This window comes from Vollenhovia emeryi, unplaced genomic scaffold (assembly GCF_000949405.1).
Source record: "Vollenhovia emeryi isolate VEMERY1.0 unplaced genomic scaffold, V.emery_V1.0 DF939264.1, whole genome shotgun sequence".
NCBI lineage: Eukaryota > Metazoa > Arthropoda > Insecta > Hymenoptera > Formicidae > Vollenhovia > Vollenhovia emeryi.
In genome coordinates this window covers 64,698-84,056 of record NW_011967102.1, presented here as the reverse complement: position 1 = coordinate 84,056, position 19,359 = coordinate 64,698, and the positions used below count along the sequence as shown (strand labels likewise).

At 44.2% G+C, this 19,359-nt stretch overlaps 2 protein-coding genes across 7 annotated transcripts; both read right to left on the bottom strand.

The window, feature by feature from the left end:
• Positions 1-5,488: 5,488 nt before the first annotated feature.
• Positions 5,489-7,887, bottom strand: LOC105559568 (seipin). The gene is made up of 5 exons (XM_012007963.1): positions 7,220-7,887; positions 6,517-6,662; positions 6,253-6,455; positions 5,881-6,160; positions 5,489-5,794 (listed from the first exon to the last, which is right to left on the bottom strand). The coding sequence occupies exons 1-5, from the start codon at positions 7,441-7,443 to the stop codon at positions 5,637-5,639; spliced, it is 1,011 nt and encodes a 336-aa protein (XP_011863353.1). The 5' UTR covers positions 7,444-7,887; the 3' UTR covers positions 5,489-5,636.
• Positions 7,888-9,413: 1,526 nt separating this feature from the next.
• LOC105559565 (alpha-tocopherol transfer protein-like) lies at positions 9,414-15,589 on the bottom strand. Of its 6 annotated transcripts, none has more exons than XM_012007955.1 (6): positions 12,789-14,524; positions 12,260-12,482; positions 11,406-11,678; positions 10,338-10,701; positions 9,902-10,007; positions 9,414-9,759 (listed from the first exon to the last, which is right to left on the bottom strand). In XM_012007955.1, exons 3-6 carry the CDS (start codon positions 11,675-11,677, stop codon positions 9,602-9,604), a joined length of 900 nt encoding a protein of 299 aa, XP_011863345.1. In that variant the 5' UTR covers position 11,678; positions 12,260-12,482; positions 12,789-14,524; the 3' UTR covers positions 9,414-9,601. The 6 variants fall into 6 exon arrangements, with proteins under 6 accessions (XP_011863345.1, XP_011863347.1, XP_011863346.1 ...); XM_012007957.1 differs by having other exon boundaries at positions 12,839-14,524; XM_012007956.1 differs by having other exon boundaries at positions 12,869-14,524.
• Positions 15,590-19,359: the final 3,770 nt, after the last annotated feature.

Below are 19,359 nucleotides of genomic sequence, written 5' to 3'. Positions count from 1 at the left end.
CGCCGCGCTGCGCCGCGCGGAAGATCGCGGGAACGAAGCCGCGGGTCTTCGCGTACGCGTTACGCCACACCTCGCCAACTCGTCCCCCGAAAATGGCCAGGCTGAATTCGACACGATGGAAAGACGTACGAAAGTTGGAGAATACTCCTTCGTGCTGCATTTCTCAACTCGAGACGCTGCGACTATCCCCATCGATTAGATCCGCCATCAATCCGATCCTCGGTCCGTCGTTACGGATTACCGATCGCCGCGCTTATTGATTTTAGCCGCTCGCAGAACACGCGTATTCCCACACCTGCCTACGTGCGCGGAATTTAAAGGAAATTAGCTCGGCCGAATCTTTCTCTCCCCTCCCTTTTTTTTTAAGCATAATACGAGAAGCGCGGCGGAGGCTGCGGCAGCGGCAGCGTGTACCGTCCACGGCGCCTCACCATAATTTTCTGCAATATAGTGCTATATCCTCTCACTGATGTATTGTAACCGGTATCCTATCGAATCGAGCAGGTGGCTCTCGACGAGCTCCCTTATATTTTGACGATTAGTTCTGGACCCAGCTTCTTCTCGAAGGACGGACTCCGCTCACAACACCTTTCTCTCTGCCAGGGCCGCAGCCCGCTCGCTTAATTCCTCGCAAATGAGCGCCGCGAAATTTCTAGAAGTACATTTTGTACTCGGGAGAACAAAGCCAATTCTCTTTTCACGCGGTGGACGCGTTTCCGCGCAACAAGAAGTCGCGTTATTTGGGGGGAAAAAAGCGCGCACAAATGTACGTAGCTTGAGACGTGGCCGTTTACATGATTGAGTTTGAAGAGAGTAAGAGGGCGAACGAATGCAACATGTGTGGATGATAATCGAATCATGATTGATAATGACAACCGAGCCGCTGAAGTATGATTGAAGCTACGATGATCGAAAACTATATGTCTTGCTTTTTCAGCTTGATATTGTGTGAGGGGACGTGTGTCCGTTTGGGAAATTTTCATTAACTCATTAGTAGGAATTAAAATGAAGATCTCTACACTTGCGCGAGAAATTATATAAATTTTTCTGAAAACCGCGTAAAAACAGAGTTGAACGCACTGCGAAGGAAACACCATCTTGTTCCTCCTCATTAAACCCCGAGATTTCCTCGATCCTATTTTAACGTTAAAGCTTTCTGCAGCTAATCGCATCATCTCTTGATCATCTCTTCAGCGTTAGTAATAAAATATACCGTTTGCATCCATTAAGACACCACATCGTTAAATAATTCTGTAGTTTGCACCGAGAAGACCAGGGAATAAAAAACGCCGGAACCCCACTCGCCACGAAGCAGTTCACTGGGAAAATATCTAAATTGGATATCTTTCAAGTGATAAGAGGCACTGCGCGGAAGAAGCGTTCCCTAATTTTTTTTTCGAACCTTCGTATACCTTCTCCATTATATTACAGTATTGCACTCGCAGGTAATTATTGAAATTAAGGCAATACTGTTTCAAGCGTTGAGTGCTAACTTACGACTTTTAAAATCAAGTGAATGTAGTTGTACGCCTCCTAGTCTTTAATGCGCAACATAATAACGGAAGTGTTGCTACTCTGTTAGCATTAAAAACGACGCCGTCGTATCTTCCTTAGCCCTTTCATGACCACTGACGACGTGTAAGTCCCACTTACAAAATTAAAGAATCTCACTGATGTTACATGCATTCTATACCGAAAAACATAAACAAAAAACTCGAAAAATTTCATCGTGAAAGGGTTAAGGCGCCTTCGTATCTTGACATTCTAATTCTCTTCACAACCCTTTGTCTCCTACACAGAGAAAACGATTTCTTTGGATTTAATAAATTTTGTTGCATCCACACATATCATTTGTTTGAACTTGAAATGTTTGAAACAAACAGTGTTTTCTGTTATCTAGATGAAATTATCTAGATGATCATCTAGATAAGGCTGTTTCGTTATCTCATCTTTATCTAGATAAGAATGAAACGTATTATCTACATCTTTATCTTAGATTTAAAAATACGTTATCTGTCTGAAATTATCTAAGATAATGGTTGCATTCAGCAGAACTCAGTATTTCGTGGCTATAGGTTTAACCCATTATTTATCATTGGTAAATAATTTCATTTCCTAGTTTATCCGAAATTCATACAAACAATTATCATTTCCATGTACAACATTATTAGTATTTGAAGAAATTAATATTTCACATTTATTAGTTTCAATATCTGAATCTGATTCACACTATTCCATACTGTTCAAATCTTTATTTGCTTCTAACGTGAGTCAATTTTGATCACAGTTTTCATATGTGATGCTAAAGCATCTAAATGATTTAGCATTAAAATTTGTAGCATTATCCGTTAGAATATTTGTAATTTTTTATATGTAAATTAAATTTTCTCAATACATTGTGCACAACTATTGCAATATTTTTATAAATGTAATTGTACATTATTCTTTTACAAGCCAATTAAATATAATCCTGCTTTTTTAATAGATTTATAAATATAATTGTTTTTATTTTTTCTTTAATTACTTTTTAAAGCAATGTTATCTTGAAATCATCTAGATAAAATGCTTATAATTTCATCTATTATCTAGATAAACTAGAAATAAATTTATATCTTATCTAAGATACAATTTTATATGTCTTATCTTTATCTAGATGATTTCAACTTTATCTACGTAAAACACTGGAAACAAAAGATATATTGTTTTATTCAAGCAGCATTATCGTTTGGTAGAAAATATGTGAAAAGAAAGATATACATACATCTTTTTCCCTCCACATAATAATTTTTTCTTCGTTCGAAGAAGAAAGATAAACACTGAATTAGTACGCTATGTTCACCCTGGCGAAAATAATATATTTATGAGAAATTTGTTTAAATGTTGCGTCAATATTTTATTAGAGTTTTAAAACATTTATTGAATTGTTTGTAAGATATAAATTTAAACATGGAGTTGTTTACGACATGTTCACGGTTACAAGTGTTCGAATTGCGTTTAATGATACAATGTCAAACGTTTCCCTTATAGTTTTCCAAGTGTTTGTAAAATATTATCGTCAGTACGGAATTAACCAGGTGTTTGCAACGTACTTCCAAACGGTGTAACCATTAAAACTCTTCATAAACAATGTAGCTATCGATAAAACTCTTCATAAATAAATATTAACGTCATCCCTCGCTTAAAATTTTCGCCAGGGCAGCTATAAAGAATAGACCATTAGATGATTAGACTGCGTCTGCTGATGCGGTCGCTATGTCTGGCCGCCGTGATTTTACTTACGAGTTCAGCGGCCATCTAGTGGCATCATCAAACTTTCTAGGCACCTGGCCAAATAATATAATTATTTAATTGAAATAATAGTGTCTTTTCTATCAAATAATAGGGATTGTTTGAATAAAATAGCTAAATTTCTATTCAAACAAATAATGTTTTGCATAAGAATATGTTGTTTCAATGAAACAAATTTCGATGAAATAAATAGGAATACTAAATCCAAAGAAACCTTTTTCTTTGTGTATATCTGTAAAAAAAAAGGGAGAAATTACAGTCCGCGCAAAAGAGACGTTGGTAAAACCAATTTCTCGTAAAAGTATCCCGTTTCCACGAAAGGTTTTTACAATTGCAAATTCACGCAGAACAATGGGTGCCGCGGGAGAGCCCGCGCAGGAGGGGGCGCAAAAGAAATGGAGTTAAGCTAATGGATAACGAATAAGGATTCTTCGCCGCGATGCTGATCGAGAAGATAATCCGATCTGTTGTTCGCGGAACCCTACCGCCGGCTGCGTCCCTGAGGACCGAGACAGCCGGTCATCCTGGTTGCCGCGCTGGCCGCCGGGTCGGCCGGACCCCGACGTCGACGGCGTAGCCTGCGCGTGCACTTGCCGCGAGGGAAAGGTGGATGGCCGCGACCTTGATGCGCGTGGTTCTCGCGTGCCCGAACCTTCACGAGCCTCCGCGAGGACGGCCGAAGCGGGCACGGCCGGCCGACCACGACCAACGCCTGTACACGGTTGTTAAATTATCTCTCCGCGGCTCTCTCCCGACTCCTCTCACTCACTCTCTCTCTCTCTCTCCCTCCTCCGTATGGACCGTTTCTTCAGCGTCCCGTCCCTTCGGCTTCCTATCCTCCTCTCTACGCGTCGCGCGCCTCAACTCCTTTTTCTTGGCTCTTCACGCAACTCGCACACACGCACTCGCGCGCTCGTGCATGAGATCTCACGGAAGCTGGAATGACTATCGCTACACTCGGCTCTCGAGCCCCGGCTAGTTCTATGATGGGACCGGTATCTCGACTTAACCGACCAGTCATCCGAAGCAGCCAGTGTCTCTCAACGCGTCCGAATATTATGAATTACGCCCGGGGTTTACCCCGAGGATTATCCCGAAATACGACGCTTCTCCCTTTATCGCTACGCTGCCACAATCGATTTTACGTGTTCACGACACTTGCCGCGAAACCCATCAAGTTGTTATCGGCGAATGCTTTGTGCCTTTGAGAAGCATAATCGCCAATATCTTGCACATATTAAGAATCTCGAATATCTTGCAGCTATCAGATGATTCCTTTCCAAGATATATTTAGAAGTGGAGATGAAGAAATATAAAGAGAGAAAGGAAGAAGTACAGAAATGAAGAAATAGAGAATTGGCGAAACGGAAAGATATTTATAATGCTTAATGCCACAACATACGCATATGTATTTAAACTCAAAGGACTTGTAGAATATTACAGAATATTATGGCAACGCCGATATATGTATAAACGCTTAACAATAATTTGTCTTTACAAAGTTTGTTATTAAAATACGGTGACAACATTTGGATGCTAATATAAGACACATTTTGTGTAGTTTTACATCAAATTTTGAATTGTTTTTGAAAATTGAATTATAACTTTTCAATGAAAGGGGGACTTGATGTCACTGGTGTTTTATTGTTCCCTAATGAAATCTTCCTTCCGGAAAGATAAATGGATCCAGCCAGCACGACTCGGTTGTATTGTGGGTTGCCAGGCAGTCAGGGGTCCATAAAACTTTTTTTGACGCTCGGTAACGTGGGAGACAGTCTTTCTGATCGTAGATCCCTATCCGAAACAAGCTGGATCGAAATGTACTGTTCGAATGCGCAAGACTAATTGTAAGTAGAAGAAAATCTTTGAAATAAATAAAAATTCGGACGCTCGACTTAAATAAATTATTCTTTAAATGATACTTGGAGTCGAATACAAAGGCACAAGATGTTTGCGTAAAAAAAATGATTGAAATCGGAGTAGCGTATCAAGTGTATTTTTAGAAGCCAGTATTCTGCCGAAGCGCTAGAGCAAAGGACGGTACAAAAACTTGGCGTCCTTGAATTCCATCAGGACGCATATGCAGCCGTAACATATTTTGATGCAGGATCGACATATCGATGGATGCTTAGAATACACCTTGTAAAATAATATCGAATATTGCCGTACGGGTTTAAAGGTTCGATAAATATAATGCGTGTAGGGAATACGAAAAAATATATTTTCACTTCAGTGCTTTTCCCTACCTTATTCATCTCGATAATTATAAATTACTTATAAACAACCATTTGTAAAATTCATTTTTATATTACATAGACTAATCACATTTCTAAGCGCAATAAATTATTTTAACTCGTCGCTCCACTCGATGACTCAGCAATTAGCGTGGAAATTTCCTGGATATAGCTCGGTTCTCCCTTAACAAGTTTTTCCCCTTCTATACTCTTCTCCTCACTTTTGAGGTCTGTTACGGATAATGTATCTTCCTGAGATGATGTGTCTGACACTTTTAAAGGATGATTTTTTTTTTAATAATCCTGATGCATCACGTAGTGTGTTAAAATGAATTTAACGCATTACAAAGTAACTTACAATCGCTCTTGAGATCATGGTCGTCTTCTATCTCGCCCTTTTCGTAACTGAAAGTTTCGTCGGAACTTTCCTCTTCGGTTCCAAAGTGTACGTACGACAACGTACACACGAGCATTATGAAAAACAAATTTGTACAAATGCCAACGCAGGTTGATAGAATGGGCCAATAAAACATCCAGTAACGTAATCCCGACAAGTGAGCATTTATCATAAGATTGGCGGAATAGAATTCTATGTGCCGTGATTGAATCTCAATGAAAATAATTGTCACTGGATGGCTCTGAAATATTGAAAATTACATTCCAAGCGTTAGTTGGAAATCTTAAAAGAAAATTATAAATTGCATTTGCAAAGTGCTGCTGGGACCCTTACCTGGTCCTCTTCAAAATTGCCAAACAATTCAAGGACAACGTCTTGCTTCTCTTCGGCGTTTCCAAAAATCATCATCGGCGAAAACGTGAGAGTTGTAAGCGTGTGTAACAGTGTGCTGCGGTAATGTAACATGGCTGACTTACACGTATGCTCCACGAGGTATCCATCGCGGCTTCGCAATTGCGCGCAAACCATAAACATACCTTGAAATAACGTTAACTTATAGAACACGATTGAACATTCTCGTACAATTGGAAACTTTACCGAGCTCTTTGTTCGCTGGCGATTCTGGCATTTCTAGCTGCAAGTTTACTTTATACGGTTGTCCTACCATCAGAATCTGCTGCTTCTTGGTCAGCTGTACGCGAGCCTGTGGAAAGCTACAAATTCCCTTGTTCTCGTCGCACGACCTAAATAAATATCAATAATAAAATTCTATTAGATCCAATTGTTATATATATAATTCCGTTGATCTTCATTTTCTATAAGCAAGCATTGGATGTTACCGAGGGGGAAACCGCTGACCAAAATGTTGTACATCAATGCCCACTAATGCCCAGTGGCCACTACTTTATCTTATCATCTTATTTTATATTTCTAATGCCCCAGAAATGCCTAGTAATGCCCAGTAATGTTGCAAATCTGTACACCACAATGCCCTCAGCGGTTTTCCCCTAGAATGTTACTCTACTAGTCTTGTTCGTGTTGCTTGAAATTTCCAAAAATTTCTGCACCGAGATAGATACACATTGTGCGTTGGGGAAAGAGAGAGAGAACGAAGGTTCCAAATGCAACAAGCGCAAGCAACGCGAACAGGCCTATTGTCATCGTCATGAAAATTCAGTAGCGAACTTTGCTCGCTCCTTAGACTTTGACACCTTCCGAAAGTATGACGCATCCAGGCAATTATCGCCGGCGTCGTTATACTTTCAAATCGATACAGAAAGGTACAGAAGTGGAGACTTACTTGAATTGTAAATGTACGGGACGTACGTACGACATGCTGGGCATGTAGGAGTAGTAAAAAACCGTATAAAGAAATATGGACAGCCAGATAATGAAGACGGTGCTGATGACAACGACACCGCCGCGGAAAACCGTGTCTCTGGCAGACTGCATGCTCTGCCTCGTGGTTTTCCGTACGTTAAACCACTTCTTACTAATCTCACGTAGGAAGCGCGAGATCAACATTTTGCACAATTATGCCGAAAACTGCGCGATAAGATTTTTTTTTCTCTCTTCCTTCAGGGATGCTGATTGCGTTCCGATAACCGATAGTTACATAACGACGAATTAAACGCCCGTTCAATTGCTAAATTCCCTTCATAATTTCACTTTAATGCGCGCATCGGCCGACGTAGTCTGATATATCGGAAAACTTTCAGGTGCGACCACGAGAGACGAGACTGAGGAGAGCGAGCGACGTCGGCTCCGCATCCAACATCGGTCGGATGATAACAGGCCGAGTACTTCCGAGGCTACGCGGATATCAACAAGGTGTTTTTGCATCTCCAACCGCAGTGCCCGGGAGAGCCGAAAGGTTATGTGTAAGTAAATGTAAACATGATTCGAGCGCGTGAACAGCACACGGCGCGATTCTGTAGATGTCGAGCATCCCCCCCTTCCGTCGGGCCTTCTGACTCTTCCTTTTTGGGGAGGAAACAAGTCTCTGTAGATGGCGTCAGGTACCTCGCGTCTCGACACGATGTGGCTAAAAAAATTGCGAGAAAAATATTTGCTGTGCACGCAGAGCTCGTGAAATTGCGCGACACTCAGAATTTTTACCTGTACATACGTACCTCCTATCGCATTATATTCCTCTACTTTATGATACTAATTGGATACTAATTCATGAGTTTGCGCCTGCAATTCAAATCTTCGAGCATAAACGGGGGCGATTGTTGGAATTATTAATCGTGAGAGTTGATATAACGTCACCTATTGTTTCATTCTATTCTTTTGACACTAATTTCTGATCATTCGAGTTTTATTGAGATGTTTTTCAATGTCGGTAATTTTACGAAAGACTGCCGTTAAATTATCCTCAGTCGGTCGTGTTGGTAGCAACTTTATCGGCCGTGGATAATTAACAAATCTGCTATGATTACCGACATTAGAAGTTTTTCAGCAAAATGTACGGTAGTGCTTTTTATACTTTACCAATAAATAAAGATTAATATCCGTTATATATTTGCAAAGAAAGATTGTCTCGGAAGAAATCGTGTCTCAGCAGCTCGAAAATGTAGACTCAAATAACGTTTTAATCGCTTGAGAATTTAGCAAGGCCAAGCTGCCGCTACAAATGCTTCGAAGCGTTTCTCCTCTCCTTCTATCTTCACTGAAAAAAAAGGAGAAAAAGAAGATTCGCAACGTTTGAAGCGACTGCTTGACCGCAGCCTAAATGTAAATACTTAAATCGCGATTCACTTTGGTTTAATCGAACGTTTGTTAAAATATATATTGCTGTCCCATACAGCACCAAAGCTTTCAGAAACATTTCAGAAAATATTGTTGCAATGTTGCAATGTTTCTGAAACGTTTTTGAAAGCTTCGGTGCTGTATGGGGTGTAACAGCTTGGAGATGATTTTGAAGGTATTTCTATCGAGATATTTGGAGTTTTAGAAAAGAATTGAAGTTGTAATAGATTACAGTTATTTTCATGAATCTATGATATGTCTAATTGTGCGTTATTTTATTATAAAAAATGAGAACGATTTGACTTGAAGTTGTGTTTGAAAACAAAACATCTTACGTACTTCTTAATTCTTTCCTGTATCTCACACAACCATCAGTTGCTCCGTTTTAACTTAAAGAAATAATACTCGGTTTCAAAACAACGTTCTCTCTTGCAATCTTATTTATAAGAGAGAATTTTCGTTCTCTTTGATGCATATATATTTAACAATGGATCAGTTTAGTCGACCTTAACTGGCACTTGCTTAATAAATAAAAATAAAAATATAATGTAATAAAATTAATTGCATATTATATTTTTATTTTTATTTGAATTTATTAAACACGTGTTAGTTAAGGCCGACTAAACTGATCCATTGTTATTTATTACTGGCAACCTAAAGAGATTTATCATGTTCATATACGTTTAATTTCAGGCAAGGAGAAGGAACGGACACGGAGGAGATGAGAAGCAGAGAGTATCTTCTTTTTGGTGTCAAGGATGCGACTGTCTGCGTGAAGTCGACTTCACGCAGACGATACATGATTGTATCTTTATTTAACTGCACATTATACCGTAAGTAACTTGCGCTATTTGTTATACATATATGTACATACGTACCAACTAACTAACCCTGTTTTTTCTTTTTCTTTTTTTACACGTTAAATCCTGCATCAGCTGTCATCGCCATTGTGGCGATCTGTTAGATCCTCGATAGCGTCCGGCGTAATTCTTTGACTCATCCTCACCTTGTCGGGCGAGTAATTGCGAAACAGCTTTTCCTCCTCCCGGAAATAATTCTGCAAATGATCCAGCCTCATGCAGTGCGCTTCTGCAAATTAAAACAATCAATATTAACAGTCTGCGACCAACCACGTTACTTCTAATGGTAAGACAAATTCCTTTAGGAAATCTTAAAACACACGCTGCAGATATGCAGCGGCGCTATTTGCTGTTGCACAATATGTACTTACTATGAAGGCTTGCGACACAATCCAATTGCCCGCCGAAGTCCTTCGGCAGACATTCGGGCGGTATATGTGGATACACGTCGGAGACGTCGCCCGAGTAAAGGTGAAGCTGCGAAGTGACGAAAGTTAAAGTCAACCTGTAAACTGTGACCTGCCGGATGCGTGAGACCAGAATTGTCAACGTATTCGCGTAATGTCGATGCGCAGAGATGTATATTCATGGCGCGTATGTAAACGTGTATGTAAATCTCGCGGTGTGTTCGATCCGTACGATTCCCGATGGGTTCGAGTTCAATCAAGGTTAATTTACCGAGTTAAATTATAAATCGGCAGTTGCGGAAAGTCGGTGTCCAACCCCTCGTAAAAGACAATGCATCGATAATGCATGATAATTTATTCAGAATTGCTCGCACTCGCCTCGAGTCGAAAGTCGATTTACCATTTCGTAAAGCTCCTGCTTCATAAACGGCCTGATGAGCGCGAGCACCTTGTCCATGAACCAGACCGCGTTCAGCACGTGGATGCTCTTGAGTCTCACCGGCATGCCTTCTTGCAGGTATTCGAAGAACCAGCGAATGCTGTTTATGGACAGTCTGGTCAAGTGACCGAGTCGCATGCCGGCCATGTCGAAGAGAAATATGTATCCCGCTGAGCAACCGTCCGCGTGGAGGCTCGCGTCAACAGACATCAGCAGCAGCTTGATGCCGTCGTTGAACACATACTGGGACGGGCGTGAGTCCATCAGTCGATGAAAAATTATCCGATTACCATTTTGATCGGGTCTGGGAAGCACCGCGAACTCTCTACAGCACAGTTGAGTTAAACTTTTCTCATTGTTTTATTAGATGAAAAAAAAACGAGTGAAATGTAGTTCGTAGACCCACAGATGAGACAAAATTTTCCCGCTTTTGTGAGAGCAGAATTTTAGAATGTCGGGGATGAGAAGTAAAAAAAATTAAGTTAGGACAATACCGAGTATAAACATTAGAATTCGTCCTCGCGAGTCCTGCGGAATCGAGGAGAGACAAGGAAGCGAAAATAAGAGGATCCCTCTCGGCACCAGGTGGATTGTGCCATACTTGCGCGACACGGAAAAATTGCAGCGATAAAGATACCTAATGCGGCCGTATCAAGCGCAAGTTACTATTGGCAGGTGCACAATTTGTACGCACGGTGTGCGGACTAAAGGGCTTGAAGGGATCGAAAGAGAAAAGGAAGGATCAAGGCGGAAGTTGTTCCACAATCATGTTGAAGTTATCGCATTGGAGTAAAGTCATATCGAATAACATTTTCGTTAAGATGTTCATGTCAATCAACAAGATAAATGTGTATAAGGATTCTCTTTTTGTATTATCGCCGCAACTTCTCGTATCCGCGACGGACTGTAAGAACTGTACATGCGCAACACGCGAGAGATAAAGCCCCCTTTTACTTGGGGAACAAAGTTACTTTCACATTACTTAATGTTTAATTGAAGATTATTTAAGAGGTGCTGATAAGTGCGTACAAGGCTTTCAAAGAGTGTTGTAGATAGTCGAGGCTGGTATCCCTGTCGCTAAAAAATTGCGGAACCGTGGCTCGCATTCTGTAATAAACCTTCATGCATCGTTTCGTAGCCTCCACATCAAAGTAACAACTGTGCGCGAATAATGCCAATTGCTCTTCGGGAATTCTGGGAAGGCCTTGTTCTCTCGCCCATGTTTGCAAACTCGTCAAAAGCTCGTCCGTGATTTCCGGATATTTCTTCCGCGACTCGTCGATCGTGTGGCCAAATTTCATTCTATGAAAAATCGATATTGGAATATGATAACAACCATGTAATAATCCCGTTAAATGTTTTGTCGGAAGGAACGATCTATCAAATTTAAAAGCAACTTTCTTCTCAATGTAAACACGCGAGACAGTAAAATGTATAAGAAAAGATGGCGAAATCCGGAGCGCAAAGCCAAACGGCTGAAATAACGGTCCATAGGTTTCCTGCGTAATGAAACTTTCACCGCGAACGTAAGAACCGTCGTTTACGAATAGTTGGTATGTAATCTCGCTCGAATAGCGTCACAGCAATTACTGTTGCGCGTTCCCGGCATGCGGATTAGAATTAAAATTAAAATTAAATCTCTAACTCTCTCAAAATTACACTTCACATTTCAAAAATAGCATTGTAGAATATTGAATTCATATATGTGCATATTATTCGCACAATTTTTATATACGTGACTTTTGATTGAACGATTTTAACATGAATAGAAATCCCATGAATTAAAAACGCAAATACAAGACACTTTTACGTCGGATAGGACTTTAATATTTTTATGATTTTAACTCTAGTCACGAGTTACAGAAACAAAGTTTCTTTAATACCTGAAGAAATCAAGAAATGTCGTTCAAGATCGTGCTCGAGACTGTTTTCTTCTCCAGGTTTGATTGATCACTATACCCGTCGTCGCACAGAATCTAATTTTCTTTTTAGTTTTTGAAAAAGTGATATTTAATGACGTTTCCTTTACATATGCTTCTACACAGTTAGTTTTCTTATTTTTTAATGCACTGTGTAAAATTACGTTCGAAGATATGCTCAGTGTATCTATACATTAAATACATAAAAATATATTTTTAAGATAACATTTACGTTTTAAGATACATAAGAAGGTCAGTAGCAAAATTACGAGCAAGATAAAAAAGATGGTTTAAATTCATTTACTTCCAATAGTACGTAGAAAATAGTTGAACGTTTCGACTGTATGTATTTTTAGTTACTTTCAACAGAATAATGTAATATAAAAAGATAGGAGACGAGATTAAAAGTTAATAAAACCGAAGATAACTAAGTATACTCGAAACGTCGAACTATACTTTTTTACATATTATTAGAAAGACATTTTAAACCGACACTTTTATCACGCTCCGTAATTTGGCCTTTGACTTTCTTACATAGCTTACACTTATAACGAGAATTGACTTGTCTATTACTATGTTTTATTTGTGCAATTAATCAGTGAATCGCACTCGACAGAAAGACGCGCGTTCCCGCACCGCGAAGTACACGTTCGGCGAACACGCTATGGGCAACTGCGCGATTCGCGTTTTAACTCACGCCGACGCGACGGTTACATCGGATATCAGAGTGGCCCGCGCACGGTAAAGAAAAATATACCCTCGCATGTGTATGCGTTAGAACTGGTTGCGTTGCAATACTATACAATGAATAAGTAAATGGTATGCAAGAGGGGCGGTGTTAATATAAGCGGTCACCGCAAAGAGATATTCCAGAGCCGAAATGACGAGGTGTGGGAGTGATAGAGATGTTCCTCCGCCAGAGGAAAAGATTTTACTTGTTCGTATAATATTTATTTATTAAGAAAATAATAGAAGAGAAACAGTTGTGAAATCTGAACAGTCTCTTATTGTTAGATCGAAAAATAACTTCATTTTCGGCGAATGAACATTTCGTGAGGCGATTTTGTTTACAGGCCGTGGTTCGGCGAGAAATCCGTGTAACGCAACTCGCATGCCGGGATCTGCAATCGTGATAACACAGCATGATCGCCGAGACACGTTTCGCGAAGAGTGAAAAATGTGAAAGAGAAAGCGTGCGTCGACATCGGCGGATGTCCTCGTGCAAACTTGTTTTCTATTAAAATTGCACGGTTGGTACAAGGCGGGGTGAGTTTTTGTCGCCAATAAACTGTGAGCAATTTCGAAGTGTTCACCATGATGACCATTGATACTCTTATTTATTTTTACAAATAATTTTTACAAGAGAGTCTCTATGGAAATGTAAATTTCGTATTAAATTTTGGAGAACAGTATCTTCTGTTTATCTTCATTGAGGAAACGGTAGATCTTACGCGATGTTTCTAAATGTTAATTAATAGTTCGGACTGATGACGAAGCGACGCTGATGCGGCTCGTGATTGAGGGCGAATCGCGCGGTCCGGCGATCGATTCGAGCTTCGAATTACTCAATGGAGGAAATGCAGGTGTGCACCGAGCAGCAACTGCTGGAAGTAAGAGAGTTTCGCTGCATTGCACAATCTTGTAAGACCGAAACATGCAAGTGGAAGATTAATGTTCGACTCTGTATACGAATCTCTGTTATCAGAATCTCGATTATTGACACTGTTATAGAATCGAAAAAGGTCTCAGAAGTCGGTCCTCGGAAAACAATTTAAGGATAAGGTTCTCTGAATATTTTAATTTCAAGCTGAGATTTAAATTCACGACAGTTGTAGTCCTCATTAAAAAAGTTGAGAGAAACGCGCGAGATGCTTCCGTCTGTCTTCCGTCCAGATCTCGTATTACGCGAGAGAAAATGGGTCGTAGAGTATCTGCGGCATCGGCTTTCATCCCTCGCTGCCCGTACACCTGGCCGATGAACGGCGATCAGGTAGTGCAAGGCTACCGACGAGAATGGGCACGTAGGGCACGCGGTCGCAAGGGCGGTGTGAGTAAGGGAGGATCGGCGGAGGGTGTGTTCGCCGGTGCTGCGCTGGCTGGAGAACAGGTACTCGCCGTAGGCGTCGTACGTTCATTGATAAGCGTATAACACCCCGTGCCTTAGACCCGATGACGTCAACGGACGCCTGCGCAGCGTCGCGTCGAGTCCTGAATCGCAGTGGCGAACCATCAGCGTCGCAACGCGATCCGGTTTCTTCCCCGAGCATCGCAGCGTACGGCAGGGGCTCTTTTCTCACATACGCGAATTCATCTAATCGCAATATCTGCGATCGAGAGCACAACTGTTTGAATGCAGACTACTATTTTTACTCGGGTACACGTGATTCTTTTAACGATGCGGCAACGTAACTGCGGGAAATCGCAGTTTAATTAGTCCGCGTGGCAATGTGCCAAGGCTCCCGACAATACTTCATTATTTCTTCGCCATTAACTGCATGCCATCGTTGAATTAATGACCACATTTTTTTATATGAATTAATTCAAAGATCTAAAAGTACTTTTTCTGTTGTAGATTACTCAAGTTGAACGAAGCATGACGCAAAACCTTCGCATTTACACACGCTGATTGATGCGATCGCGTAATCATCTTACGGCGTCTTCGACTGGCATGAAAACTCGGAATATCTACGGGGGCGACGTTAATACGTTCCTGGTGATACGGCAAGATCGTTTTAGGCCGCGAGGGAGGTACTGTCGTCTCTCCCTCACGGGGACATTTCGGACAGGCGTGCGTGCGTACGTGCGTACGTGCGTGCGTGCGGCGCCGCGTTAAAATTAGACTATTTCTCCTAATTTTCGCGGATTCCACCCCCTCCCTCCTATCTCCGTACCATTCTACATTAGCCATTCGTCCGTGAGGGAAAAATAGCGCGAGAGGAGAAAGCGCGACGAGCTAGAATGAAACGAATAGAAGGGAGTCGAGGAACAGAGCTGGATAAGTGAAATAGATGTAGGCGGTGGAAAGGGTGGCGAAGAAGAGGGAGAGTCAGTGGCGGGAGAGTTTGGGGAAGAGAGAGAGAGAGAGAGAGAGAGAGGAGAGAGAAAGAGCGAGAGAGAGTAGAGGGAAAGAGTGACAATGAGAGGGAGAGAGAGAGCGGAGATATCGTAGGATCACCTCTTGCGTATTGATTGGTCTTTTGTGAAAGCTACACCCCCATGTAGCCGCTTGGCGAACCATTTCGCCAAGTTACTAGACTTCCAGGGTATCGGCCACCAGGGTGGCGGTGCCGCCATGTTTGGCACGGTCGATCGAACCCCTTTAACGCCGCGCGCGAATCATCGCGGCCGGTCGTGTTCCCCCCCGTCGGCGATGATAACGTCGCGAGCGGGCGAGAACGCGCCGCGCCGCGCCGGCGAGCGTTGTCGAGCCGACGTGACGCGACGTGCGTCCCCGCGACGAGGGTGAGAGGGGGACCACTTTCCATTCCCCCAGATCGACTCCCCCCAGAGCGAGCGAGACGTGATGTAAGGGAAGATCGTGCGACGGACTCCGGCGATACAGCGACTCTATATCGGCATCGATCGCCGAGTGACCCATATCTGGCTGTGACGGGAGCCCCCGCCCCCCTCCCGGTCCCCCGGTCGCTCTTCCAACCGCCCCTGCGACGCTTCTCGCATCCTGGTGCGCGCATCTACCCTCTCCTCGACCCACCGCCGTCCGCTTGCCGTCCGCTTAGTGCGCCGTACGGGGGGGTACACCTCCACCCCACACGGGCCGTTGTACCCCCACCCGTCACCCCTCCCCCCGACAGTGGCGAGCGACCACCACCATCACCCCCCTACCCCCGACTCCAGCAGCCCTGCCTGCCTTCCACGGCCGAGCAGATCTTGGGGGTTGTACGGGATGATAGCCGAGTGAAAAAGCTTGGCGAGTACCGAGGAGAGTTCGCTCATCAGCAGCAGCAGCCCTGGCCTGCCACAATCCCTTCGACTCGGTCATCGTAAGTGTCGCGTCGACCAGGAGGTAGAGTGGAAGTTAATGCAAGTCGGATACGAGGGTGAGGGTGAGCGCGCGTGAGAAAGGAAGAGAGAAAGAGAGAGAGAGAGAGAGAGAGAACGAGAGAACGAGCGACAGAGAGAGAGAGGAGTGCCTGATGAAAAGTGCGAACGGGAGCGAAAGGGAACTCGATTAACCATTTTCGACGTCACCGGTCCGCGACGCCCGACGATCCGAAACACCGAGGAGGCGACGAGCGAGTGAGTGCCGAGCGGAACGTCGCAGGCGGCACCTCCGAACGTACATAATTCGCGCCTCCCGGGAGTGAGGCTTCTTCTACTTGTCCGGTCCGATCGACCCGATCGCAAGCGCCCACAGTGCCAGTCCGTCGCGGAAGAGTGTCTCAGTGATGGGGACGAGGGTGGCAGCGACGACGACGGCTGCAGCGGCAGCGGCACCGGGACGACGGACCAGTATGGCGGACGTTAATCGTGGAGTGTCAGTGGTGTCGCCGCCACCGCCGCCGCTGCCGTCGCCGCCGCCGCCGCCGCCGCCGCCACCACCGCCGCCGCCACCACCGCCACCACCACCGCCGTCGTTGCCGTCACCACCGCTGCTCGCGACAGTGGTTGCACTACGTGCCCGCCATGCAGTGGTGTCCGGTGCGCGTACCGGGTTCACATGTACGTTACGTACCTTTCGCCCTTTAGTGAGATCAATAAGCAGTGCCGTGGCCACTCGAGTCGTGCCCCCGCCGGGAAAGTCGTTCCGCGTCTGGTGCTCCCCGTTTCTGATCGCGCGCCTTTCCTTCAACCCCTCGTCTCCCCCCTCGACATCGTCGCCGTCGTCTCGACTGCCGATCTGCCGACTGCATGAGGCTCGATTCCGAGTGCCAGAACGTTCCGGAGGTGACTCGCCCTCCGAGTCACTGTCAAGAACCTGGCTCCCGGTGACCGGAAGTGCGGTATTTTGTCAGAACGTCCTCTCTCCGCTGCTTCTTTTCTTCGAACGGTTAATCGAGACTCCACCGCTTTCGGGGCTCGGGCGAGAGTGCCCATTTCCGCCCGTTTATCTCCGTGTATCAGTCGCTATCTCGTCCGCCATCGAGCTGTTCCTCGATATCGTCCGCTCGCGTAGCACGTCTCCACGTCTTGGGTCGAATTGCTGACAGCCAGCACCCGGTAGGACTTCTCATCGCCGCCTCCGTTTCTCTACCTCAATTTACCTCGCCTCGCTCATCTTTTCTTCGCTGTCCCGTACTCCGTACATTCTTTCCATTCACACGTTCGGTTGCTTTATCGCAACGAGGTGGCATTTATCTGTTCGGCTTTGTTACGCTCCGTGTTGTTATCAGACCCAGGAAATTTCGTGATATCGATTTTCCTCGACAATTCCAGTGCTGTTGGTGGTTAAGCTAATCCAAGAGTATCGAAGAACTCGTTCCGCGAAAGGAATTCTCGTCTTGGCTCGAAATGGCCCGTGATCGCCGTACGAGATTGATCGGGTACGTTTTACTCCGCAAAAGAATCGTGTGAGAGCTTTTACATCCGAAGCAAATTCTCTACCGTATAAACGTCCATTCGAACGTTAAGTATCTCGGTACATGTACAAGTGACAATCGATCGCGAATTATTCTCCTCTCGAGTCTCGCTGACGGAGGCTCCGAAATCCTCCTCGAGGATACGTTTCTCTTATTCTACATTCTGCTGATTGCTTAACATAGCTCTGTTTAGTTGGACTCGACGTGAGCATGTGTCCAGTCAAATGTAGGCCTCGATCGTATTCGACGGTCGTTCCTTGTATCGCCTCGAGGTGTATCAATCAAGGGATTAAACGAGGAGAGCTCCGCGCCGCGCGAAGAACAAAGCAGCCACGAAGTAGCAGCGATAAGATGTATTTGCCTAAGCCGCGAGAGCTGAACCGCGTGCGGCAGAATAAAATCGATAATTCGGCACTAATATAGGAGTCTGGCATTAACTCGCGATGCGTGGACAGAGGGGTCGGCAGTACGGTTTTTCTATCGGGGGAGAGGATTCTCTGTCTCCTCCCGCGGAATTCCACGCTCGGCCGTGACGGCCGATATCCCCGTCGAACGCACATTTATTCTCGTCCTCGCGCATTTTTTTTTTTCAATTCCGCATGCAGAAGTTCCGTTTTTACCACTCGGTTATTTCGGGATACTATATCGATTCTTCGACTCGTATCGCGTACGCCTGTTTTATCGCATTTCGCCTCCTCTGTGTACATTGTAACGGCGCTGATTGTCCGTCAACGTGTTCATGAACTTGCCGCGGCAGAAAAGCGGATAATTTCCTGATCGTCGCTCTCGCTGCGTTCGTCAGCGTCGAGAGAAAGGGGGACAGAGAGCAGTGGAGGAGGAGGGGGGGGAGACGTGCACGGCAATTAAATAGTATCGGTGGATGGAAGCGTACCCGAGGGGGTTGCCATTAAGTCGCGTTAATAGGGAGGTTGACGGGAGAAGTGGAAAACGAGAGGCTGCGCCTGGCGAGACGTTTCTTTCCCTTCATTGTACAATCGTACAATGTGCGCGAGTGATTTTTACAACGCGTTGCACACGCTCTCGCGTCAATTATCTTGCGTTCAATCCCGCCGATAACGAGCGCTTGGCCTTTGTAGTTACAAATAGTTCGGCTTCTTTCGAGTCGACTTTCGTATCGACTAGACAGATCTTCGCCGACGTGTATTTTCCCAGCTGCACGACGTCCAATTAAAAGTACCTACGCGCGAAAAGTTCTCGTTCTGGGGGCCAGATTCTTGAATTTGTTCGCAAGAGAGACGTATGCGCAAATTCGGCTCTTACAGAAACGTTGCAGGTCGATTGGCTGAAAGCTATGCGATGACCAGTCAACTTCCCAGACAGCACGGATCTCCTGAAGACGTTTTAAAGACCATCCTCTGGACGTTTTTATGTCCTAAGAATGTTCCCAGGACATCCATAGGATATCGTGTGCTGTCTGGATTGTGACTTTTCGAGACGAATAAATTGAAGGATCTAGCCCTTCCCTCCTCTGAAGGGTCGATCGGGACTTCTCTTCCGCGCGACGAA

What these genes read in the sequence shown, in the direction of transcription:
- LOC105559568 (XM_012007963.1), bottom strand. Translation starts at nt 7,443, where the DNA reads ATGTTGATCTCGCGCTTCCTACGTGAGATTAGTAAGAAGTGGTTTAAC. An exon ending in GCAATTTTGAAGAGGACCAG is followed by an intron (nt 6,161 to 6,252) that starts GTAAGGGTCCCA and finishes TCAATATTTCAG; the next exon opens with AGCCATCCAGTGACAATTAT. An exon ending in CCATGATCTCAAGAGCGATT is followed by an intron (nt 5,795 to 5,880) that starts GTAAGTTACTTT and finishes ATCCTTTAAAAG; the next exon opens with TGTCAGACACATCATCTCAG.
- LOC105559565 (XM_012007959.1), bottom strand. Translation starts at nt 15,589, where the DNA reads ATGGCGGCACCGCCACCCTGGTGGCCGATACCCTGGAAGTCTAGTAAC. An exon ending in CAACACTCTTTGAAAGCCTT is followed by an intron (nt 10,702 to 11,405) that starts GTACGCACTTAT and finishes ACTGTGCTGTAG; the next exon opens with AGAGTTCGCGGTGCTTCCCA. An exon ending in TTGTGTCGCAAGCCTTCATA is followed by an intron (nt 9,760 to 9,901) that starts GTAAGTACATAT and finishes TTTAATTTGCAG; the next exon opens with AAGCGCACTGCATGAGGCTG.